Consider the following 26,605-nt stretch of genomic DNA (forward strand, 5'->3'; position numbering starts at 1 on the left):
TAACATTGTACTGCAGGTTGTGGCTAGGACAGTTAGGCAAGAAAATGAAATAAAAGGCATCCAAATTTGAAAAAAAGAACTATATTTGCAGACTATATGATTTTGTATATAAAATAAAAATCCATGGAATACACGTAAAAACTATTAGAATAAATGAGTTCAGCAAAGTTGAAGGATACAAGAGCAATATAAGCCAGTGGCTGTGAATGGAGCATTGGCCTGGTGTATGGACACCCTGGGTTCAATTCCTGGTCAGGGCACACAGGAGAGGCAACCATCTGCTTCTCCTCTCCTCCCTCTCCCCCTTCTCTCCCTCTTCTCGTCCCGCAGCCAGTGGCTTGATTGGTTAGAACGTGGCCCAGGTGCTGAGGATAGCTCCATTGGAGCGTATAAGCCTCAGGCACTGAAAATAGCTCAGTACTTGAGCATTGGCTCAAGATGGGGGTTGCCAGGTGGATCCTGGTTGGGATGTATGCAGGAGTCTGCCTCACTATCTCTCCTACTCTCACCAAAAAAAAAAAAAAAAGTTAAAAATATTTTTTTATGCACCAGCAACAGAAATTCTAAAATGCAATTAAGAAAATGATTCTAGGCCCTGGCCGGTTGGCTCAGTGGTAGAGCGTCGGCCTGGCGTGTGGAAGTCCCAGGTTCGATTCCTGGCCAGGGCATCAGGAGAAGCGCCCATCTGCTTCTCCACCCCTCCCCCTCTCCTTCCTCTCTGTCTCTCTCTTCCCCTCCCGCAGCCAAGGCTCCATTGGAGCAAAGATGGCCCGGGCGCTGGGGATGGCTCCATGGCCTCTGCCTCAGGCGCTAGACTGGCTCTGGTCACGACAGAGCGACGCCCCGGATGGGCAGAGCATCGCTCCCTGGTGGGAGTGCCGGGTGGATCCCGATTGGGCGCATGCGGGAGTCTGTCTGACTGCCTCCCCGTTTCCAGCTTCAGAAGAATACAAAAAGAAAAAAAAATTTTTTTTAAAAAAAGAAGAAAATGATTCTATTTACAATAGCACCCAAAAGAATAAAACACCTAGGAATAAATTTAGCAAAAAATGCACAAAACTTGAGTGATGAAAACAAAATCTTGTTGAAAGAAATTGAAGAGGAGTTAAATAAATGGAAAGACATATCATGTTCATGGATTAGAAAACAGTATTGGTCATATGGCATTTAATATCTTCATGCAACTCAAACTCAACATGTCCCAAACAGTGCTCAACTCTTCCCCATACCTCTTTCCCCATATGGCCTGTTTTTGGAATTGGTGTACCCCTTACCCATGTGCTTATGCCAGAGTCACCCCTGGCCCCTCCCTCCAGAAGTCTAGTCACTAAAGTCCTGTTACTTCTAATAGATGGTTTTTCTTGATGCGATTCCCTTCTCTTTAGTTCTCTGCCACTAACTTGTCTGGTTGCTCTAACAGCCTCCTGCTGGGTGCTCTGCCTCCCTTTCATCTTTCCAGTAACAGCCAGCAAATCTGACCCTAGAACTCTCTGCCAGCTCAACACTGGCCACCCATACATTATGTACACTTCAGGAGTGTCCAACAGGGAAACCCATGTAGCCTCAGGGGGTCATGAAAGGCCCTGTGACCAACGGACGTCAGTTAGCTGGATAACAGAAGGTGACAGAAGGGACAACCTGTGGGAAGACACTAGGCAAGAGTCAAGGCATGTTTGAGGATGCTGAGATGTGGCCTGTACAGAAAACAGTGGGAGAAAAGAGGACAAGGCGGGCAGGGGCCTGACCTGCAGGGGGATCCTAAGTCCCGTTAGTGTGTCATTGTGCCCTCCACCCCCCGTAGGCCACATGCTCTGTTCCTGCAGCTCCTGGCACATGGTAGGTTCTTTAAAATGGCAGCTAAGGAATTAAGCAGGGACAAGAAGCTGGTCACGTCAGTGCGTCTTCAGAGTGTAATTTTTATGATGCAAGTGGGTCTTCCGAAGTCACTTGAAACTTTTTCTAAGGATACAAATCATTTAATTTGGTCTGAGAAGAATTAGGAGGGAGCTTCTGCAGGAACAAAGCCCAGGAGTAGCTGGCAGCTTGGACCCAACTCTCCATAACATCCCAATCACTTGCAGACTGGGAGGGACGGGGATGGGCTCGGTAAGGGTGGCACGGCAGCGGCTAGACAGTGCTGAGCGGCAGGCCGGCCTGCATGCCAGCGCAGACTGCCTTAGCCCCTGCACTGGTTCCACGGGAGCCCGTTTCCATCCACAAGCAGAGTTGGCTCCAGCTGGCATGTGCAGTCACCAGTGGTCACACCAGCTGTAGGTAAGAACCCCAGCAAAGGGGGTGCTTACATTATATGGCATCTTTGCCAGTGGGGGCGCGCATTTAAAAAGGGGAAAATGGAGGTTGGGTATAGGAAGGAAATAGTGACAGTGAAGTAAACACAAGTGAAAATCCCAATACATCTAGAGATAAAAAACCAAAATTAAATTTAAAGTGAAAGTCAGTGTTTATGCAGTAGAGCCATTTGGAGAAAATGACTCATTTCGTAAAGGAACAGATGTTCTCATTTGCATAGTCTCTGCAATCGCGAATGGACTTCACTCTGTCCCCCTGCACACTGCCCTGCAGCTGGTGGCACTGGATGAGTGACACCAAGGGAGCGTTTTCATTAGTGTAATCCTTGGCCCCATATCTGTGGGTATCCCAACAGGAAACACTTCCTTCCTTCAATGACGAGGAAGTCTGAAAGAGGCAGCAGTTTGCCTGCTCTTCCCAGAAGCCCCTGCGCCCCAGCTGCTTTAGTGGTAGATGATGAAGCACAGGGCTGTGATCAGTATCAAGAGGAGCCCGCTGGTATTGAGAACGTTTCTCCAGAATGGTGACTCCAATGTGGCATCATCCTTTGTCCCATAGGATGTGTCACTGCTTTCTGTCTTTTCAGACGTGGCATCATGCTTCTTTATCTCCACGGCTATCTGTTCTGGGGCCAGTTTGGAGTTTGGCTTTGGATCCAGGCCACAGATCACACCCAAGGCCTTCTGGAGGCAGCTCTGGGTACCCAAGAATACACCTGGAGCAGAGGGAAAAGGCAACACTCAGGAGGCACAGGCCAGGACACAGGAGAGACTTCCTAGGAGGTCACACCTCAGCAGTGAGCCTAGCAGGAAGACCAACAGCCTTGCTCTAATATGAAGAACAGTCCTCAGCCCCTGCAATGGAACACCTACCACCACCCTCAGAGAGCTGGGAAAGTGGGATGTGGGATGTACAATGAGGGATGAGAGAGCATGTGGGGGCAGCGTGGGACAGCATGGGGCCCTGCTTTCCTTCTATTGGAAGAGCCGTCACCTGGGGCCTCACTCAGGGGCTTAATTAAGCTTCACTCCTGTCAGTATAGCTCATGCTGGCCATCCTCAGGGCTTGCTCAGGCGCGGTCAGCACCATGGCCAGCGCCGGCACATCCCTGTGGACCCAGCTGCCGCCTGGGGACGGTTTCCTCCTTGATGACAAGACCAGTGCATTTCAGTCAACAGATGCCCAGCAGTGTGTGCTATAATGTGCTCTGTGTCTTGTCCCGTTGGGCAGCATCTAAGCCAGCTGTGTCCGAGGCTGAGGTGACACCAGGAATGATAGACCTATCAGCGAGGGACAGAGGAGCCTCTGTTACAAAGGGAGGGTGGCTGCAGCCAAGTACCCCGAGACCAGGGACACTGCTATCTACTATTGGTGCTGAGAAGTCCTGAGTGGCACGCTCTGGCCATGTTCTCTCAGATGCCCATGGTATAACAGCACCACGCAGCTGCCAGGTCCAGCGAGGCAGCTTATGTGAAAGGCAACCGATCATTTTACAACATCAGTGTGATGGGAGTAGGGATCAGCCAGTGGCCAAGCACACACACACTTTAGAGTCAGACTGCCCATGTTCAAATCCCAGCTCCCCCCCTGCCTAGTTATCTATGGACCCTAGGGCAAGTTGTTTAGCCATTCAATGCCTCAGTTTCACCATCTCTAGAGTGGGGACAACAATTATACCTCTCATGCATGAGGGTAATTTTGATAGTGCCTGGAACACCCCAAATGGGTGATAAATGTGAGTCACTGTCACCATCATCACTCACCCATGCCAGTGGAATGGGGGAGAAAAGGAACTGAGAGGTGTATAAGAACAAGCACTGGCACACTGTGGGCACCAATAGCCAGTTTCCCCCCATTAGAGAGAAGTTCCCAGGGAGCCCTGCATCCTCCAGATGTGCCAGCGGCCTTGCTCAGAGAGGCCACACCCCCGGCCCACACTGGCTGGGCAGAAGTCCAAGGAGCCCACCCAACCCAGTCTCCTCTGCAAGTGTCAGGAGGGAGCCCGGGTCTCTTTGGGCTCTGATCTCCCCTGGCAGGAGTGCAGAGGGCCCTAGAACACTGTCTTTTCAGGCAGACTATTCCCTCCCTTTGCCTTTTCTTCCTCCCCCAAACTCACAGCCTCCCTGGAACCTTCTGCCCCAGACTCAGGACTAATCTTATTAGGCCGTTATCCCTGTTTGCGTCAGGGCCTCGAGAAGCTCAGATCATCCTCCCCCATGGCCCCGAAGACTACCCCATCTGCTGACATCGTCCTCTGGGCCCTCAGGCCCGCAGGCCAAGCCTCTCCTTGGAATATTCTCTCCCTTCTTGCTTGGCCTGAAATCTAGCTGTCCTTGGCCCTGTTTCCCCCAGACCCTCTTAGGTGGGGTTGCTCCCCCCACCTTACAGACCATCTCCTGCCCCCCTTCCGAGAAACCCTCTCATATGGAATCCCTGTGTAAGCCTCCCTCTGCCCCCCCCCCCCCCCCGCACTGCGCTTGGCAAGGCCCACGATCTCTGTGCGGCTGAACCCAGCAGCTAGTTCTCAGGCATCTTTCCTCACCCATCAGCATTTGCCTCTGTGACTGATCACCTGCCACCCTGAAATGCTTCCAGGTCACCATACACTTCTGTCCTTCTGTCCCTTGACTGGCTCCTCTATGGCCTGGAGTTCTCCTGCGCTTCATGCTGGCCTCTTCTTTCCTCCCCCTCCCTGTACCCGCCCTCCAGGGGTGGCCCAGTGCTCCTGCTGGGGCCATCCACATGGGTCTCTTCAGCCCAGACTGTGCCCCAAGAATGTCTGAGAGGCATCTCAGCCTCAGCAGCCTCACATACCCCTGAGGGCATCTTAAGAAAAACAAAAGCCAGGGCCTTTGCCTGCAATAGCATTTCAGGAAGTGGATATGGTGGGCAGGGGACTCTGGGGCAGTAGCACAGGCCACACCCACCCCACAGAACTCTACACAGAATCCCTCCAGGGCTTTGTCTCCTCCTCACCTGGTTGTACCTTGCAGCGATAGTGTCTCCTCCATTGGATTTCTGCATCCAGATCTATCCTTTCCTCTTGGCTGTTTCGTAAACTCCAGCAGAGTCTGTGGAGCTGGGGGGAGAAGACAGGCATATCATCACTCAAGGCCCTGTCACACAGGCCTATGCTGCCATGGCTGGTGGGTGGGCCCTGGGGTCTTGATGGACTGCAAAGGAATCTAGTTCTTAGGCTCCAACAAGAGACAGAAGGAACGTGGGGTGGGGAAAGCGTGGTGCTTGGGAAGCCTGGATTTCAGTCTGGGTTCTGCTATTGTGGGGTTGGGCTGTGTGGCCTTGGCAAAGGGTGACACAACCTGCCTGGGCCTCAGTGTCCTTCAGCTGTATGGTAATGGGTGGGAGGCAACTCACTCAGGGTTCCTTCTGGTTCTGAGGGCCCAGGAACCTCTGAGGGTCTCAGCCATTCAGGGTGAGAGCAGCCACTCATCACCCCTGATCTACTTCTTCTGGTGGGGGAGGCCCTGTCCTTGATGAAGGGGACAGACCTGGGAGCTGCTTTCTCTGAGTCCTTCCTGACTGTCAAGAATGAACAAGAACTCATCCCTGAAGAAGCCTTACCTGGTTTACCTGGATAACCTGGTCCCTGGCCAAGCTCAGCTGCTCAAGCTCAACAGGGCATTGTAGATGAATAAGGGAAGCAGATTCCCTTCAGGGCTCGAATTTTGTCCTTTTATGGGATCCATATGTGGAAACTTTGGGAAGTAACAAAATCTAGCCAGTTGTTGCTTTTGTTCTTTCCCCGCCAAAGGTTGGGGTCCGCAGAGGCACATCTAAGTGAACCTTTCTACCATACTTTTCCTGGAATAGATGTTAATCTACATATTATTCTACCAACCTGGTATATATGACTCTGTAGTCCCCCCCATGGCAGGGATATCAATGAGCTGGGCTGGGCCCCCTCCCCAGCCAGCCCACTCCAAGATCTGTCTGAGCCCCACCTCTAAGATTAACGTACTGGAACTAAACTTCTGTTGTGTTAATGACAGAGACTGGCTTTAGCCTTTAATTCCTTCCTGATGGTGCCATATGTACATATTTACCTTCCCAGCTACACTATCAGCCCCCTGTGGATGAGGTCCTGGGTGCATGGAAGAGTCTGGGTTCGCCTGCTGTCCTGCCTCCCGGTAGTGGTGAACCGAGGGCCTGGCCCGGTGCCTGGACACTGACGCTGATCTGTAAACACTAATTTTCTTTTCTACCTCCCTGCTCTGCCAGCAGCGACTCTGTGTTCTACAGTTGTCTGATCTGCTGCTAGGCAGCTGGGAAACACTCCACAGGTACGTGGTTGCCTGAGAAGCAGGCAAAAAAAGTTGAGAGTGAGAGAAGGGTGGAAAAGAACATAATCGAAATGACCAAGACCCTGAGCAACAGGAAATTACCATATTTTTTTGCTCCAGAAGACACACCTGACCATAAGACACATTTAGGGCTTTAAGGAGGAAAATAAGAAAAAAATATTCTGAACCAAATGGTGTGTTAAAATATTTAATAAAATACTGTATTTTTTACTCCATAAGACGCATAGGTATTTTCCCCTCCACTTTTTTTGGGGAAAAAAAGTGCATCTTATGGAGTGAAAAATACAATAAATCCATCACCCCCAGATTCTAAGGGGCCAGCGCAGGGAAGTCTTCCACTGGCACCGATGCAGGGGTGTGTGGCGGACCCGCACGCCTGGCAATCCTGGCTGTCCTCCCCACTGACTCCACCCCTCTTCCCTCTGGGCTCTGTGTTCAAGTGGGGAAGGGATCAAGTGGGAATGACTTAGCAATTGTAGCCAGAGGGAAAATCCAAGGGTAAGCTGGGGACCCTGAAGCAGGCTTCCAAGTTCATGACTTTTACCTATACCCTAGGCAAAGGTGCAAGAAAGGCATGTGAGTATTCCAGATGCTTCTCCCTTCTGAGCTCCTCTGGAGACTCTGGACATCCAGGGCCTTCCTGCTGCTTTCTGGCTCAGCCAGGTCCCTGTCCCATGGAGCCTATTGGCTGTGGCACAGGTGATGTAGAAGAGCCAGGTTGGAACACAGCTGTGCTATTTACTAGTTTTGGTACCTTGGACAAGGCTCTGAGTGTAGGCTTGCTAATTTCCAACTGGGCTGACTGACATACCTACCTCCTGGAAATAGCCTTGCCAGGAGAGGCTGAGAGGCCACCGACCCCTCCTGAGCTGGCCAAGGCAGCTACCTGACTTACTGTCCCCGCCCACATCCTGCTGGCTTAATTCCCTCTGGGCGATGGCAGCTGGGACTGACCTGATTACATTAATTCATACTGAGGTTAGGGAAGTTGACACTTCCGAGGAAAATTTTACTTTAAAGGCCAGACTTCTCATTCTAAGTAACTACTTAATTGGCAAAGGATTGTTGATAAGGTTTTTAGTTTAGATCTGTTTTTAGTTTAGATGTGTTATTTGCCCATATATGATCCATCCCTTCCTTATGCCTGGCCCCAGTCTTCTCACTTTCAAAACGAATGCAAGAATTTAGTCATTTTTGTACAAAGTTAGCAGAGCCAAGTTACCGCTCACTGGACACTGGGACTGCTGGTTGACCCCCGAACATCCTAATGGCAGCCCTTACGTGTTTATCCGGAATCGGCTCTGTGAGTAAGGAGATCCCCAGGATGCTGAAGAAACTGATTACAAAGAGGAGTGTGGCAAAGTAGAGGTAGTGAACACCACAGATGATCAGAGGACACTTGTTCCTCTCTGAGCAGGAGTCGGGTCCATAGGCAAACTCAGACACCATTCGAATGAAGCCAATCACGAGTCCGACAATCAGCCCCCAGAAGGCACCCTGTTGAAAGAGGATCCCCAAAACAATCACCTGAGAGGGAGGTGGGCAATGAATCTAACCACCTTCAGCTTCACCTCCCTGACTAGTTGAGTTCTAAAGTTAACCTTGCCATAATAAAGGCTTCAAATACCTTGCAGAACACTGTGTGAGCAACAGTGTAAAGAAACCTTGGGCTGAACAAAGACCTGAGACACTTGTATGCTCACTTACTTTAGAGAACTTCAGAAACACTGGAAACTTTTAAGTTAGATCATAAATATCTCAAATGTAATGTGTCCCAAAGAGACCCTAGTCCTCCCCATCGCTGTAAGAGATACCTCCATCTTCTTGGTTGCTCAGGTCGAAACCCCAGGCACCATCCCTGTTTCTTTTCATTCTATCTGGCCCTACCGTCAACACCTCACAAATCCTGCTGGCTCTCCCTTTAAAATGTATCTGGATCCAGCCACTTCCTATCTCCTCCATGGCCAGCACCTACTTCCCAAACTGCCATCTTTTCTCATACAAGTTGCTTCCCTCCTTGGTCTCCTGCTTACCCACTGTCCCCACAGAAGCCAGAGTGATCTCTTGAAAGCATATATTGGAGAAAACCATGCTTCTGCTTAAAATCTCCAATAGCTTCTCACAGTTCATCATCACAATCAAATTATAATTCTGTTCTTTGGGTGACCCTGCCTGGCTCTGCTCTTCTTCCCATGGTCATTCTACTTTGGCCACTGTTTGTGACCATCTCCTCCATGTCAAAACTGCCCACTTTGCTCTTGGCTCAGGTCTTTGCACTTGCTCTTCTCCGCTTGAGTCTCTCCCTTGATATTAATGTTTCTAGCTCATCCTTCAGAGTTCAAATTCAAGGTCATTTCCTTAGAATAAATCTGCCACCATCTTCACTGATGTCTTCAAATGCAGCTCTCCCCCATGAGTGCCTGCCCTTCCACACTCCATGATCATCTTTCTTTGGTGGGGGAAGATGAGAAGCATCACCTTGTAGTTGTGTCATTTCAGTTGTTCATTGATAGCTTCTCATATGTGCCTTGACCAGGGGCTCAAGCCAAGCCAGTGACACCTGTTCAAGCCAGCCTGGGCTTCAAGCCAGCAATCATGGGGTCATATAGACAATTCCATGCTTAAGCCAGATGAGCCTGCACTCAAGCCAGTGATCTCAGGGTTTTGAACCTGGGACCTCAGTGTTCTGGGTTGATGCTCTATCCACTATACCACCACCAGCCAGGTTCCACAATCTTTTTTTTTTTTTTTGTATTTTTCTGAAGTGAGAAGCTTGGGGGTGGCAGACAGACAGACTCCTGCATGCACCTGACTGGGATCCACCCGGCATGCCCACCAGGGAGTGATGCTCGGCCCATCTGGGGTGTTGCACTGCTGCAACCGGAGCCCTTCTAGCACCCGAGGTGGAGGCCGTGGAGCCATCCTCAGCACCCGAGCCAACTTTGTTCCCATGGAGCTTTGGCTGCGGGAGGGGAAGAGAGAGATAGAGAGAAAGGAGAGGGGAAAGGATGGAGAAGCAGATGGGTGCTTCTCCTGTGTGCCCTGGCCAGGAATCAAACCTGGGGCTTCCACATGCCGGGCCGATGCTCTATCACTGAGCCAACCAGCCAGGACCCACAATAATTTTTAATCTTTTAATCATCACTACACATCAGTACCAGATATCTCTATCTGTTCACTGGGTATCATCTGCCTCCTGCAACTATACTGGTCACTCTTTAAGAGTGAGGACTTCATCTTGACTCAGTGGGGGATATATGTTGGAGGACAGAGAGGTTATAGTATACAAAGATCTTAGAGAAAGCTCAAACCAAAAACCAGGTGGATGTCCACAGGAACCATTTACTGAAGGAGAGGTGTAGAAACAAAAGATCTAGAGAAGGGCGGGCAGCAGAAGCCAGAGGAGCATGCCATCTGGAACAGGGAGGGAGAGAGGGACTGGAGAAGCTTCCTATGTTGAAGATGGTACCCACAATATGCTTGTCACCTTGAATCAGGGGTAGCAGGAGAGTCACTGCCCAGATCCCCAGTTCTCCTTGGTGATACAACCTGATACCTTACGGTAGGTGTCTAAGGTAGGAGGCAGAGTCTCCTGGCTGTCTTCCCCTCTTGCCCATGCTTTTCCCAGGAGAGCAAAGAGAAAGGCTCTCACATCCCTGGAGCCCCGCTACTCTTCACACACATTATTGGCGCTAAAGTGAGCCCTGGAGGGGTGTGGAAGGAGCACTGGCAGGGTGATCAAGAGGACTGAATGTATGAGATAAGCCTGGGAGGAAGCATCAGCCAGGTGGAGAAGGAAATGGGTGTTCCCGGCAAAGCAAACAGTCCACACAAATAAAGGGTGGCCAGGGAAGGCATGAAGAGTTAGGCTATGAGCACTGCAAATCAGTAGGCGTGGCAAGGGTCTAGAGCAGCGGTTCTCAACCTGTGGGTCGTGACCCCGGCAGGGTCAATACAATACATTTTTAAATAAAATATGTATTTCCAATGGCTTTAGGCGACCCCTGTGTTTTGGTCGTTAGACCCCCGCCAGGGTCGTGACCCACAGGTTGAGAACCGCTGGTCTAGAGGCTGTGCACCGGCAGGGCCAGGGTCTAGAGCAGGGGTCAGGAATATTTTTGGCTGAGAGAGCCATGAATGCCACATATTTTAAAATATAATTCTGTGAGGGCCATACAACCACCCGTGTACGTTATGCATTATCCAATAAAAATTTGGTGTTGTCCCAGAGGACAGCTGTGATTGGCTCCAGCCATCCGCAACCATGAGCATGGGCAGTAGAAAATGAATGGATTGTAATACGTGAGAATGTTTTATATTTTTCACGTTATTATTATTATTTTTTATTAAAGATTTGTCTGTGAGCCAGATGCAGCCATCAAAAGAGCCACATCTGGCTTGCGAGCCATAGGTTCTCGACCCCTGGTCTAGAGGCTGTGCGCGGGGAGGGCAAGGGTCTGTGCACAGGGATGGCGAGGGCTGAGAGGTAGAAGGGGCAGATCAAGAACTTCAGGCCCTGTGCTTAAGAACTTGTGCAAGGCCCAGCCACTCAGTGCTGTTAGGGGAAAGAAGGTAAAATATGACTAAAATAAATAAATAAAAATATTCTGGCAAATTGTGCTTTCAAAGTCTTATGAAAGCATGACTGAACCACTCATTGGGATCTTTATTTAAAACAGTGCTGGAAGGGATGGGCCTCACTGCAGGGAAGGTGGAAGAAGCCCACAACTGTACATCCCCCGGTGAGGATAAAATCTCTGAGCATGACACATCCAAGTACAGAGGCAACAGATTATTCCCCCAAAGCCAGATATGTGTGAGAGAGGAGCATGCACACTTTGCATTGTCCATGGCATGGATGAAAGTGGATGCAAAGGGAGAAAACAAATCAGAGCTTGCCTTTACCCCACATGCATAAGAGGGAGGGTGGACCAAATCTTCCCAGGAGGAAATAATCTCTTAGAAAGCAAATGATGCAATGTTGTGAACCTTTGAAGCACTAGAGACCCTCCTAGGGCAACTCTGGCAAAGACAACTGTGAGGTGAAACCAAGCCCTTACACTGTGCCATGTGGTGGCCATGCCAGCACCCACTTACCTGCTCAGTGACTCTCTTGGAAAACACGGCAAGCATGAAGATGGCAACAATGGGCGGCACCAGGAAGCACATAACTGCGTGCGTGTAGTCAAACAATTGTTCACTGTGTCCCGTTTGAATGACAGGGACCCAGAACATAGTGACAATAAGTAAGATTATAACAAAAAACCTGTGAATTAAACCAAGAGTTAATGACAATTTGATAAATTTCCCCCGCCAATAAAATATCTACAAACTATTAACTGAAATATTCCTTAGGTTAAAATCAGGTGCCCATTCATAAGTGTGGGGTAGAGGAGACAGCTGGACCCCTAAGCACTACCAGGGCCATATGGCTGAAGACAAAAACCTTTCAACTTCTGAAAAAAAAAAAAAAAAAGCAGTATCCGTCTGTTACTGAATTATGGATAGATTTTTTTTAACCAATTTGGAGGGTAGGTTTGGGGCAGTTATGCTTAAAATACTGTATTTTTCACTCCATAACATGTAAGGGCATCCCCCCCCCACTTTTGGGGGAAAAAAGTGTATCTTATGGAGTGAAAAATATGGTATATAATATACAGAAAATATTAATTTTTTTTTTCAGGTGTGTTCTTTTTTTTTTTTTTTTTTAATAAATTTTTATTAATGGTAATGGGATGACATTAATAAATCAGGGTACATATATTCAAAGAAAACATGTCTAGGTTATTTTGTCATCAAATTATGTTGCAAACCCCTCGCCCAAAGTCAGATTGTCCTCCGTCACCCTCTATCTAGTTCTCTGTGCCCCTCCCCCTCCCCCTAACTCTCCCCCTCCCTCCCTCCCTCCCATGTCCTCCCTCCCCCCCCACCCTTGGTAACCACCACACTCTTGTCCATGTCTCTTAGTCTCATTTTTATGTTCCACCAATGTATGGAATCATGTAGTTCTTGTTTTTTTCTGATTTGCTTATTTCACTCCTTATAATGTTATCAAGATCCCACCATTTTGCTGTAAATGATCTGATGTCATCATTTCTTATGGCTGAGTAGTATTCCATAGTGTATATGTGCCACATCTTCTTTATCCAGTCTTCTATTGAAGGGCTTTTTGGTTGTTTCCATGTCTTGGCCACTGTGAACAGTGCTGCAATGAACATGGGGCTACATGTGTCTTCACGTATCAATGTTTCTGAGGTTTTGGGGTATATACCCAGTACAGGGATTGCTGGGTCATAAGGTAGTTCTATTTGCAGTTTTTTGAGGAACCACCATACTTTCCTCCATAATGGTTGTACTACTTTACAGTCCCACCAACAGTGAATGAGGGTTCCTTTTTCTCCACAGCCTCTCCAACATTTGCTATTACCCGTCTTGTTGATAATAGCTAATCTAACAGGAGTGAGGTGGTATCTCATTGTAGTTTTGATTTGCATTTCTCTAATAACTAATGAAGCTGAGCATCTTTTCATATATCTGTTGGCCATTTGTATCTCTTCCTGGGAGAAGTGTCTGTTCATGTCCTCTTCCCATTTTTTTATTGGATTGTTTGTTTGTTTGTTGTTGAGTTTTATGAGTTCTTTGTAAATTTTGGATATTAGGCCCTTATCTGAGCTGTCGTTTGAAAATATCAGTTCCCATATAGTTGGCTGTCTGTTTATTTTGATATCAGTTTTTCTTGCTGAGCAAAAACTTTTAATTCTGATGTAGTCCCATTCATTTATCTTTGCCTTCACTTCTCTTGCCATTGGAGTCAAGTTCATAAAATGTTCTTTAAAACCCAGGTCCATGATTTTAGTACCTATGTCTTCTTCTATGTACTTTATTGTTTCAGGTCTTATATTTAGGTCTTTGATCCATTTTGAATTAATTTTAGTACACGGGGACAGGCTGTAGTCGAGTTTCATTCTTTTGCATGTGGCTTTCCAGTTTTCCCAACACCATTTGTTGAAGAGGCTTTCTTTTCTCCATTGTGTGTTGTTGGCCCCTTTATCAAAGATTATTTGACCATATATATGTGGTTTTATTTCTGGGCTTTCTATTCTGTTCCATTGGTCTGAGTGTCTATTTTTTTGCCAATACCATGCTGTTTTGATTATCGTGGCCCTATAATATAGTTTAAAGTCAGGTATTGTAATGCCCCCAGCTTCATTCTTTTTCCTTAGGATTGTTTTGGCTATTCGGGGTTTTTTATAGTTCCATATAAATCTGATGATTTTTTGTTCCATTTCTTTAAAAAATCTCATAGGGATTTTGATGGGAATTGCATTAAATTTGTATATTGCTTTGGGTAATATGGCCATTTTGATTATATTTATTCTTCCTATCCAAGAACAAGGAATATTTTTCCATCTCATTGTATCTTTTTTGATTTCCCTTAACAATGCTTTGTAATTTTCATTATATAGGTCCTTTACGTTCTTTGTTATGTTTATTCCTAGGTATTTTATTTTTTTTGTTGCAATCGTGAAGGGGATTATTTTTTTGAGTTCGTTTTCTAATATTTCATTGTTGGCATATAGAAAGGCTATGGACTTTTGTATGTTAATTTTGTATCCTGCGACCTTACTGTATTGGTTTATTGTTTCTAATAATCTTTTTGTGGAGTCCTTCGGGTTTTCGATGTATAGGATCATATCATCAGCAAAAAGTGATAGCTTTACTTCTTCTTTTCCGATATGGATGCCTTTTATTTCTTTGTCTTGTCTGATTGCTCTGGCCAGAACTTCTAGCACCACGTTGAATAAGAGTGGAGAGAGTGGACAACCCTGTCTTGTTCCTGATTTAAGGTAGAAAGTCCTCAGTTTTATGCCGTTTAATAGGATGTTGGCTGATGGCTTATCATATATGGCCTTTATCATGTTGAGATATTTTCCTTCTATACCCATTTTGTTGAGAGTCTTAAACATAAAATTGTGTTGTATTTTATCAAAAGCCTTTTCTGCATCTATTGATAAGATCATGTGGTTTTTGTTCTTTGTTTTGTTGATATGGTGTATTACGTTAACCGTTTTGCGTATGTTGAACCATCCTTGAGATTCTGGGATGAATCCCACTTGATCATGATGTATTATTTTTTTAATATGTTGTTGTATTCGGTTTGCCAGTATTTTGTTTAGTATTTTAGCGTCTGTATTCATTAGAGATATTGGTCTGTAGTTTTCTTTCTTTGTGCCATCCTTGCCAGGTTTTGGTATGAGGGTTATGTTGGCCTCATAAAATGTGTTTGGAAGTATTGCTTCTTCTTCAATTTTTTGGAAGACTTTGAGTAGAATAGGAACCAAGTCTTCTTTGAATGTTTGATAGAATTCACTAGTATAACCGTCTGGGCCTGGACTTTTATTTTTGGGGAGATTTTTAATAGTTTTTTCTATTTCCTCCCTGCTGATTGGTCTGTTTAGGCTTTCTGCTTCTTCATGACTCAGTCTAGGAAGGTTGTATTGTTCTAGGAATTTATCCATTTCTTCTAGATTGTTGTATTTGGTGGCATATAATTTTTCATAGTATTCTACAATAATTCTTTGTATATCTATGATGTCTGTGGTGATCTCTCCTCTTTCATTTTGGATTTTATTTATTTGAGTCCTGTGTCTTTTTTCCTTGGTGAGTCTTGCCAAGGGTTTGTCAATTTTGTTGATCTTTTCAAAGAACCAGCTCCTTGTTTTATTGATTTTTTCTATAGTTTTTCTGTTCTCTATTTCATTTATTTCTGCTCTGATTTTTATTATCTCCTTTCTTCGGCTGGTTTTGGGTTGTCTTTGTTCTTCTTTTTCTAGTTCCTTAAGGTGTGAAGTTAAGTGGTTTACTTCGGCTCTCTCTTGTTTGTAGAGGCCTGAAGTGATATGAACTTTCCTCTTATTACTGCTTTTGCTGCATCCCAGAGATTCTGATATGTCGTATTTTCATTTTCATTTGTCTGTATATATTTTTTGATCTCTGCGCTTATTTCTTCTTTGACCCATTCATTTTTTAGAAGTATGTTGTTTAGTTTCCACATTTTTGTGGGTTTTTCCCCCTCTTTTTTGCAGTTGAATTCTAGTTTCAAGGCTTTATGATCAGAAAATATGCTTGGTACAATTTCAATTTTTCTAAATTTGCTGATATTGTCTTTGTGGCCCAACATATGGTCAATTCTTGAGAATGTTCCATGTACACTAGAGAAAAATGTATACTCTGTCGCTTTGGGATGAAGTGTCCTGTAGATGTCTATCATATCCAGGTGTTCTAGTATTTCATTTAAGGCCACTATATCTTTATTGATTCTCTGTTTGGATGACCGATCTAGAGCCGTCAGCGGTGTATTGAGGTCTCCAAGTATGATTGTATTTTTGTTAGTTTTTGTTTTAAGGTCAATAAGTAGCTGTCTTATATATTTTGGTGCTCCTTGGTTTGGTGCATATATATTAAGGATTGTTATGTCTTCTTGATTCAACTTCCCCTTAATCATTATGAAATGACCATTTTTGTCTCTGAGTACTTTTTCTGTCTTGTAGTCAGCATTATTAGATATGAGTATTGCTACGCCTGCTTTTTTTGGGGGTGTTGTTTGCTTGGAGTATTGTTTTCCAGCCTTTCACTTTGAATTTGTTTTTATCCTTGTTGCTTAGATGTGTTTCTTGTAGGCAGCATATAGTTGGATTTTCTTTTTTAATCCATTCTGCTACTCTGTGTCTTTTTATTGGTAAGTTTAATCCATTTACATTTAGTGTAATTATTGACACTTGTGGGTTCCCTACTGCCATTTTATAAATTGCTTTCTGTTAGTTTTGTATCTAGTTTGATTCTTCTCTTTTGTTTTTCTATCATTTGTTTTTGTTTGTTTGTGTTCCATACTTCTTTCCTCTGTTGCTACCTTTTTTAAGTCAAGTGTTTTTGTGGTGGTTTTTTTAAGGGTGGTTACCATTAAGTAATGAAAAGGGTACCTACCATATTCATTGTAATACCCTATCTTATAAGTATTTCTGCACTTCATCATCCTTTGCTACTGTTAATCTCCATCCTCTCCCCCCTTTTTTTCCTTTGTTATCACAGTTTAAGTTTGGTTTTATTGTGTTCTTGGTGGAGCTGTTACTTGTGGTGTTGTTTTCTTTTGTTCTTTGAATCTGGTTGGAAAACCCCCTTTAGTATTTCCTGGAGTGGGGGCTTTCTGTTGATAAATTCTCTCATCTTTTCTGTATTTGAGAATGTTTTTATATCTCCTTCATACTTGAAGGATAGCTTTGATGGGTATAGTATTCTTGGCTGAAAGTTCCTCTCTTTCAGGGCTTTAAATATTGGGGTCCACTCTCTTCTAGCTTGTAGAGTTTCTGCTGAGAAATCTGATGATAATCTAATAGGCCTTCCTTTATATGTTGTACTCTTCTTTTCCCTGGCTGCCTTGAGAATTTTTTCTTTGTCATTGGTTTGTGTCATCTTTATTATGATGTGCCTTGGAGTGGGTTTGTTGGGGTTAAGAAAACTTGGTGTTCTGTTTGCTTCTTGAATTTGAGGCTTTAGTTCCTTCCACAGGCTTGGGAAGTTCTCGTCTATTATTTGTTTGAGTATATTCTCCATTCCATTTTCTTTCTCTTCTCCCTCTGATATACCTATTATTCTTATGTTATTCTTTCTGATGGAGTCAGACAATTCCTGTAGGGCTTTCTCGTTTTTTATTATTTTTGAGTCTCTTTCTTCTTCTCTCTGTTGTGCCACAAGTTGTTTGTCTTCTATTTCACTAATCCTATCTTCAATCTGGGCTGTTCTGTTAGCTAAGCTTGTTACCTTGTTTTTCAGCTCGTGAATTGAGTTTTTCATTTCTGTTTGATTTGTTTTTATAGTTTCAATTTCCTTGGTAATATATTCTTTGTGTTCATTGAGTTGTTTTCTGATCTCCCTATATTGCCTTTCTGTGTTTTCTTGTATATCTCTGAGTATTTTTAAGATTTCTATTTTAAATTCTCTGTCATTTAGCTCCAAGGCTTCCAATATGTTAAGTCTTTTCTCCATAGATTTTTCCACATCTATTTGTGTTACCTCTCTTTCTTTTGTATCCATAATATTCGATTTCCTCTTTCTTATCGGCATCTGAGGGTGGTCTTATTGATAGCACACAGGCGCACTTCCTTGCGGTTTGAAAGAACGTCCCTGTGGTAGATTCCTCCACACCCTCGTCTCTCAGATTCAAGTGATAACAGTCCTTTCGCTATCAGTTTGTGTGGAACTCCGGAATGCTCCGAGGATAAATTTTTCTGTTTCTAGTTGATAAATTTGTTGTGATTTAGGGGAGAGCTGTCGGACGCGCTGCTCACGGCGCCATTTCCGTGACGTCACCACCAAAAATATTAATTTTTTGAGCGGTAATACACTTTTAAACATTTCAGACAAATGAGTATGGCACATGACTGACCAGGAGGTGGTGCAGTGGATAGAGCGTCAGACTGGGATGTGGAGGACCCAGGTTCGAGACCCTGACTTTGCCAGCTTGAGCGTGGGCTCATCTGGTTTGAGCAAAGCTCACCAGCTTGGACCCAAGGTCGCTGGCTTGAGCAAGGGTTTACTCGGTCTGCTGAAGGCCCACAGTCAAGGCACATATGAGAAAGCAATCAATGAACAACTAAGACAGTGGTAGTCAACCTGGTCTCTACTGCCCACTAGTGGGCGTTCCAGCTTTCATGGTGGGTGGTAGCAGAGCAACCAAAGTATAAATAAAAGGATAGATTTAACTATAGTAAGTTGTTTTATAAAGATTTATTCTGCCAAACTTAGCGAAAATCAGACATAAAGTACTTGGTAAGTAATTATTATTATATGCTTTAACTTGCTGTAAATTTGCTTTATAAATTTTATAAAGTAAAGTTATTTCCCTACTTTATAAATCACCATTACTGTGGAACCAGTAGATGGCTAGAAAATTTTACTACGAACAGAGACACAAAAGTGGGCGGTATGTATAAAAAGGTCGACTACCCCTGAACTAAGCTGTTGCAATGAAAAACTGATGATTGATGTTTCTCATCTCTCTCCCTTCCTGTCTGTCTGTCCCTATCTATCCCTCTCTCTGTCTCTGTAAAAAAAAAAGTGTTAAAAAAATGAATATGGCACATGATTTTAAAGAATTCTACAAGTTCAAATTTTTATTTTATTATTTAAGTTTTGTTGAAAATGTTAAGGAACTGAGTAAAGGTTCCAATGTTCATTACAATTTCTAAGTAAAAGATTTAAAAATATGTATCTATATGTAAAATGACACTAAATTAAATGTCATCCCAAAGATGAATAAATCTTACTAGTTTTTTGTGTCAACAAAAGTTTAAAAGTTATAGCCTGACTAGGCAGTGGTGCAGTGGATAGAGTGTTGGACTGGGATGTGGAGGACCCAGGCTTGAGACCCCGAGGTCGCCAGCTTGAGCATGGGCTCATCTGGTTTGAGCAAGGCTCACCAGCTTGAGCCCAAAGTCACTGGCTTGAGCAAGGGGTCACTCGGTCTGCTGTAGCCCCCCGATCAAGGCACATATGAGAAATCAATCAACGAACAACTAAGGAGCTGCAACAAAGAATTGATGTTTCTCATCTCTCTCCCTTCCTGTCTGTCTGTCCCTATCTGTCCCTCTCTCTGTCTCTGCCATAAAAAAAGTTTAAAAGTTATAATATTGAGAGAGTGAGTTAGAAAGCAAATGATGTTCAAAAGGAATAATATCTTGATAGTCAAAGAAGCAACAAAGAAGTTCCAGTTCCAGTAATGGTGGATGAGCTGGCCTGGGACTAATCCTCCCACAGATAACAATGATAAATTCTGGGTCAAATATAAAAATATAAAAGCAAAAACACTGAAGAGTAGTTAAAAGCAGCCAGACTGGCGGGAGGGGGAAAGATTTAATCCTTAAACGGAACCATCCTGGGTACTATCTCCATTTATCCAGCATTTCCTGAGCTCCTCTCTGGTCTGCGTGGTGTGGGGTGGCTAGAAGTTAAACAGAAAGCCTCATTCTTCCTGGGTTCAGGAGTCACAAAGTCAGAGGTTAGGGATGCAGAGTGGTTGAAAATGTTTGGGGAAAATTCCAGAAAGTTGGGAGCCAAGAGCAAAGGGTCCAGATCTGTGCATAACCCCCCCTTCGCCAACCTCCAAATTGTCATGTAGGGGGAAATCTCCAAACAGTCCACAATAAGCAACTGTTGGAAGGTAGAAAAAGATTCAGATTTCACCTTGTGCCTACAACAGGGAGGCAGAAATTGGAGTTTGAATCTCATCAACTTAGAGTGGCTATCAAACCACTTCAGACTTTTCACTGGCACCCTAAAGGACCATGTACTAGACCAGGGGTCAGGAACCTCACGAGCCAGATGTGGCTCTTTTGATGGCTGCATCTGGCTCGCAGACAAATTTTAATAAAAAAAAATAACGTTAAAAATATAAAACATTCTCATGTATTACAATCCATTCATTTCCTACCGCTCATGTTCATGGTTGCGGGTGGCTGGAGCCAGTCACAGCTGTCCTCTGGGACAACACCAAATTTTTATTGGATAATGCGTAACGTACACGGGTCGTTGTATGGCTCTCATGGAATTACATATTTTTTTTTTTTGTATTTTTCTGAAGCTGGAAACGGGGAGAGACAGTCAGACAGACTCCCGCATGCGCCCAACCGGGATCCACCCGGCACGCCCACAAGGGGTGACGCTCTGCCCACCAGGGGGTAATGCTCTGCCCCTCCGGGGCATCGCTCTGCTGTGACCAGAGCCACTCTAGCGCCTGGGACAGAGGCCAAGGAGCCATCCCCAGCGCCCGGGCCATCCTTGCTCCAATGGAGCCTCGCTGCGGGACGGGAAGAGAGAGACAGAGAGGAAGGAGGGGAGGTGGAGAAGCAAATGGGCGCTTCTCCTATGTGCCCTGGCCGGGAATCGAACCCGGGTCCCCCGCACGCCAGGCCGACGCTCTACCGCTGAGCCAACCAGCCAGGGCCTCATGGAATTACATTTTAAAATATGTGGCATTCATGGCTTTCTCAGCCAAAAAATTTCCTGACTCCTGCTCTAGACATTATATCCCAGATTGCAGTGAAATCTAAGAACCTGCTATAAGACTAGAGCAAAACTGAAACAGATGTACCCTAACTAAGTGTAAAACCAGGCCTCCACAAGTTTGTTATCAGCTACTCATTTACTTATCCCAGAGAAATGATGTTTAGGTCCACAAAAATTCTTGTACATAGGGGCTTTCTTCAGAAAGCCGAAACTGGAAACAACCCCAATGCCCATTAACAGCAGAATGGCTAAACCAACTGTGGGACAGCCACACAATGGAATCCTAAGCCCAACAAGGAAAAGGAACAAACACTAGGAACGTGCAACAACATGGATGAATCTCAAAAAATGGTGTTATGTGAAGCTAGACACAAGAGAGTATAAACTGTATGACTGCATTTACATTAACAGACATTCTTAACCCTAATGTAGCATTTCCCTTTCATGGTTTAGCTTTGTTTATATCATGTTTAAAGTGTCTTTGCATATTCCAAAGTCAAGAGGATGTTGTCCTATGTTTTCTCATATAAGCTTTATGGTTTTCCCTTTCGCATTCAGATATATGGTCCATCTGAAGTAGATTTTTGTGGGTAGTGGGAGATAAGGGTGAATATTTTTTCTAAGAATAGCCAAATCACCATTTGTTGAAAATCCTTCCTCACCACCACTTTCCTCACCACATAGTACTGTAATTCTTTGCCATAAATCAGGTGACTGTATACCTGTGGGCCTTTTTCTGTATTCTGTGACTTGTTCAATTGATTTGTCTATAGGCATTTTCTCACAGAAGATACTCAGATGACCTGCCAATACATGAAAAAGTGCTCAACATCACTAATCATCAGGGAATGCAAATCAAAGCCACACGTGAGATATGATTGTACACCTGTTAGATGGCTCTCATCAAAATGACAAGAGATAACAAGCGCCGGTGAAGATGTGGAAGAAAGGGAGCCCTTCCTTGTACATGGTTGGAGGGAATGTGAATTGGTCAGCCACTATGGAAAACAGTATGGAGATTCTTTCAAAAGTGAAACTAGATCTACCGTATGATCTAGCAATCCCACTTCTGGGTATACATCTGAAGGAAGCAACCTCTATCTTGCAGTGAAATCTGCATCTCCATGTTCACTGCAACATTATTCACAATAGTCAAGACGTGGAAATAATCTACGTGTCCACTGACAGATAAAGGATCAAGAAAATGTATTATACACAATGGTACATTATTCAATAATAGAAAGAAGGAAATCTTGCCACTGTGACAACATGGATGAAACTTGAGGGCATTATGTTAAGTGAAATAAGCCACAGAGAGAAAGACAAATACTATATAGTTTCACTTAAAAGTGGAACCTAAAAATCTGAACTCATGGCAACAGAAAGCAGACTTGTAGTTGCCAGAGGCAGGAGGCAGGAGTGGGGGAAATGTATGAAGGTGGTAAAAAGTACAAACTTTCAGTTATGAGATAAATAAGTTCTGGGAATATAAAATACAGCACATTGACTACCGTTAACACTATATTGTATATTTGAAAGTTGCTAAAAGAGATCTTAAAAGTTCTAAAAAAATTTGTAATTATATGAGGTGATGAGTGTTAACTAAGCCAGTTGGTTTAAAAAAATAAGTCTGATAATTTTAACCTTTTAACTCAGGTATTTAGCCCACTTACATCTCATGAAATTGCTATATTGCTCATTGATATATTTGGTTTTATATGTGCCATTCTATTATTTGTTTTCTTTTATTTATTTTTAAAATTTTTCTTAAGAAAAATTAAGTGAGAAGCGGGTAGGCAGAGAGAAAGACTCCTGCATGTACCCCATCTGGGATCTACCCAGCAAGCTCCCTATAGGCCCATCTGGGGCTGTTGCTCTGTTGCTGGGCAACCTGGCTATTTTAGTGCCTGAGATGGAGGCCATGGAGCCATCCTCAGTGCCTGGGGCTAACTTGCTCCAACTGAGCCATGGCTGTGGGAGAGGAAGGGGAGAGAGAAAGAAAGAGAGAAAAAGAGAGAGAGAGAGAGAGAGAGAGAGAGAGAGAGAGAGAGAGAAGGGAGAGGGGGAAGGGTAGAGAAGTAGATGGTCACTTCTCCTATGTGTCCTGACTGAGAATCGAACCTGGGATATCCAAATGCCAGGCCGACACTCTACCACTGAGCCAATCAGGCAGGGCTGGTTGTTTTCTATTTAACCCATCTTTTATGTTCTTTTTATCCCTTTTTAAAGTTCTTTTGGGTTAACCAGGTATTTTATTAGTTATTCCATATTTTTCTTCTATTAACTTGTTAAACATTCTTGAACTTTTATTACTTAGTCAAGCGACCACACACATCCTGGACATATCAAAGTACAAGTTTTATTTCTAATACACCTCAAATAATTCTAGAAGCCGCTAATAAGTTCCATTTAACATCTTCTCATTTTCTCTGCTGTTATTGTTATATATTTTGCTTCCATGTTATAAATCCTGTAGGCATTTTTTTCTTATTGATGTTTCAACAGATAATATTCATCTACTGTATATTTTCCACATATTTACACTTTCTTGTGCCCTTCATTTTTTTCTCTAAAGTTCAAGTCTTCTATCTGGATTTTTTTCCTTCAGCCTAAGGGGCTTCCTTACTTCCTTTGGCATTTCTTTTATTATTATTATATTAAATTTTTTAATGTATTGATTTGAGAGACAGATTGATTTGTTGTTTCACTTATTTATGGATTCATTGGTTGATTCTTGTATGTGCCCTGACTGGGGGTGGAACCTGCATCCTTGGCGTATTGGGACAATGTTCTAATCAACTGAGCTAGCAGGTACTTTGGTATTTCTTACCATGAAAGTCTAATGTAGTCAATTCTCTCAACTTGTATTTATATGGAAATATATTTATATTACCTTACTTTTGGAGAATATTTTTGGTAATGAAGTCTAGGTTGGCATTTTTTGTTTGTTTGTTTTTTTTACTAGCATTTGAAGATGTCATTTTGTTATTTTCTGGCTTTTATAAGTTTTCTGTTGAAAATTCTGCTGTCAGTCACTTTGTTGCTCCTTTGAAGATAATGTAATTTATTTTCCCCTGGCTACTTAAAGGTTTTCTCCTTATTTTCAATTTCCAGCAGTTTCACTATGTAATGTAGTCTAAGTATGGTTTTTTGTTTTTTTGGATTTACCTTGCTTGCAATTTGCTGAACTTCTTTAATCTCTGAAGTGTCAACCAGTTTTAGAAAATTCTTGGATATTACCTTTTCAAAATTTCTTCTATCCAATTTGCTCCTCCCTTTCTGTGATTCCAATTGTGTTCCATGTGTATCTTTTCTTTTTCTGTGTAATTCAGTTGGTATATTGTCAGTTGTTCCATCTCCAATCCACGAATTGTGTCTTCTGCTAGATCCAATCAGTTGTTAACCCATCCACTGAATTAACTTCAGATATTGATTTTTTATTCTAAACATCTTTTCAATCCTTTTATGAATTCTAATTCTCTGGTGAAATTCTTATCTAGTTTTGTACATCTTTCCCTGGTTGTTTTGGAGTCTTTACCTGCTAACCTCACTTGTGGGTCTATTTTTAGTAGATATATTTTTAAACATATATATTAGTATAAATATAGCTGTAAGTAGGGACATTCTTGTTTTGTTCCTTTCTAGTTTCTTCATTAAGTATAATGTAGGCTTTAGGTGAGATAGTATGTTTTATTACATTGAAAGACACCCATTTTATCGAATACCTTTTTATCATCTGAGAACAGAGACACAATTTTTCTCTTTTGATCTATTAATACAATGTGGAGTTATATTACTACATTTCCTAATTTTAAACCATCCTTATATTTATGAAAAAAATCATAATCGGTAATGATATTAACATTCTTTTAATATATTGCTGAGTTTGTATTTAATATATTACTTATAACTTTTGCATTGGTATTTAAAAGTGAGATTAGTCTTTAAATTTTTTTCTGTGCTATGTTTGTTGGACTTTGGCATCAATAGCTTGAGTTTCATGAAAGTAATTTAAGTCTTGCCCTTGCCAGGTGGGCATTGCATTTTGATTAGCAGTTCATAGTTTAGAAGTACTTTTCTGGGAAATTTTAAGGAACAGGTACCACTTATATATAACATGTTATAGCCTGACCAGGCAGTAGCACAGTGGATAGAGCATCGGTATGGGATGCAGAGGACCCAGGTGCGCCGAGGTTGCAGGTTTGATACAAGGTCAGGGCACATATGAGAAGCAACCAATGAATGCACAACTAAATGGAACAATGAGTTGATGCTTCTCTCTCTTTTTCTCTCTCCGCCCTTCCTCCCTCAAATCAATGGAAAAATAAAAAAAAAGAAATTTAAGTTTTTCTTTTTTCTATGTTCTATACCATTTTATTTATTTATTGTGACAGAGACAGAGAGAGGGACAGAGAGGGACAGACAGGCAGGAAGGGAGAGAGATGAGAAGCATGAATTCTTTGTTGCAGCTCCTTGGTTGATCACCAATTGTTTTCTCATATGTGCCTTGACTGGGGGGGGGGCTACAGCAGAGTGAGTGACCCCTTGCTCAAGCTAGTGACCTTGGGCTTCAAGCCAGTGACCATGGGTTCACATCTATGATCTCATGCTCAAGCCATCAACCCTGCGCTCAAGCCAGATGAGCCCATGCTCAAGCCAGCAACCTAAGGCTTAACCTGAGTCCTCTGCATCCCATACCGATGCTCTATCCACTGTGCTACTGCCTGGTCAGGCTATAACATTTTATATATAAGATTTCCTGTTCCTCAAAATTTCCCGAAAAGTACTTCTAAACTATGAACTGTTAATCAAAATGCAAAGGCAACCTCAAAAGCAGGGTTTAGAGAGATAAAATAGATGAGCAACATGCTCCTTGATGCAAGACAAAGGAGCTGATAGACACAGAGTAGGCGACATTAAATGTGTATAGGCCAGCCCTGGCCGGTTGGCTCAGCGGTAGAGCGTCGGCCTAGCGTGCGGAGGACCCGGGTTCGATTCCTGGCCAGGGCACACAGGAGAAGCGCCCATTTGCTTCTCCACCCCTCCGCCGCGCCTTCCTCTCTGTCTCTCTCTTCCCCTCCCGCAGCCAAGGCTCCATTGGAGCAAAGATGGCCCGGGCGCTGGGGATGGCTCTGTGGCCTCTGCCTCAGGCGCTAGAGTGGCTCTGGTCGCAACATGGCGATGCCCAGGATGGGCAGAGCATCGCCCCCTGGTGGGCAGAGCGTCGCCCCATGGTGGGCGTGCCGGGTGGATCCCGGTCGGGTGCATGCGGGAGTCTGTCTGACTGTCTCTCCTTGTTTCCAGCTTCAGAAATATGCAGAAAAAAAAAAAAAATTGTATAGGCCAGATGGGGTCCAAGGACAGCCAACATGAAACCCTTTGGAATAAAGACAGGGCTCACGTTTTACATATGTTTGCATCCCTCACGCCATGTTAAAGATTGTCATGAAGACTGAGCTAATAAGATGCTGTATGTAAATTTCCTCACAAGGGCTGTTTTTGGGGTATAGCAAACTATGCTCATATTTAGCACTGTGATTATTTTTTTTCCCCAATGAAAATAATTTTCTATCTGATGATAATAGCAATACATCTTCACTGCAAAGTGGCAGCAAAAAAACAACCACACTGTATATAAACAGGATGGGTCCAATCACAGTATCATAGCCTAAATTTTTCATGTAATAACATTTGTGGTCATCGTTTCATTGATATCAGTAACTAATGGTTTAGAGGAATCCTTCACCTTCCTGTTACCATGAGCTCCTTTTCAGTGGCCATTGGCCGTATATGGGTATAGATGTCCATTGTGAACAGGGTGCTGGCACTGTTGAAAATAGAAGTCAGGGAGGACATGAGAGCAGCCCACAGTGCAGACAGCATCAAGCCTCGTGCACCTGGAAGAGAAGGGA

At 43.7% G+C, this 26,605-nt stretch overlaps 1 protein-coding gene across 1 annotated transcript in view; it reads right to left on the minus strand.

Annotated features, from left to right (window-relative positions):
* Positions 1 to 1,995: 1,995 nt before the first annotated feature.
* Positions 1,996 to 26,605, minus strand: part of LOC136323199 (sodium/glucose cotransporter 1-like) — a 78,731-nt gene continuing 54,121 nt past the window's right edge. The window contains exons 13-17 of the mRNA XM_066255020.1: positions 26,440 to 26,590; positions 11,730 to 11,898; positions 7,914 to 8,129; positions 5,287 to 5,389; positions 1,996 to 3,025 (exon numbers count right to left, since the gene is read on the minus strand). Coding sequence (XP_066111117.1) covers positions 2,754 to 3,025; positions 5,287 to 5,389; positions 7,914 to 8,129; positions 11,730 to 11,898; positions 26,440 to 26,590 — 911 coding nt within the window. The 3' untranslated portion in view covers positions 1,996 to 2,753. The remainder of the gene's footprint in view (positions 3,026 to 5,286; positions 5,390 to 7,913; positions 8,130 to 11,729; positions 11,899 to 26,439; positions 26,591 to 26,605) is intronic.

Source organism: Saccopteryx bilineata, chromosome 2 (genome assembly GCF_036850765.1).
Source record: "Saccopteryx bilineata isolate mSacBil1 chromosome 2, mSacBil1_pri_phased_curated, whole genome shotgun sequence".
NCBI lineage: Eukaryota > Metazoa > Chordata > Mammalia > Chiroptera > Emballonuridae > Saccopteryx > Saccopteryx bilineata.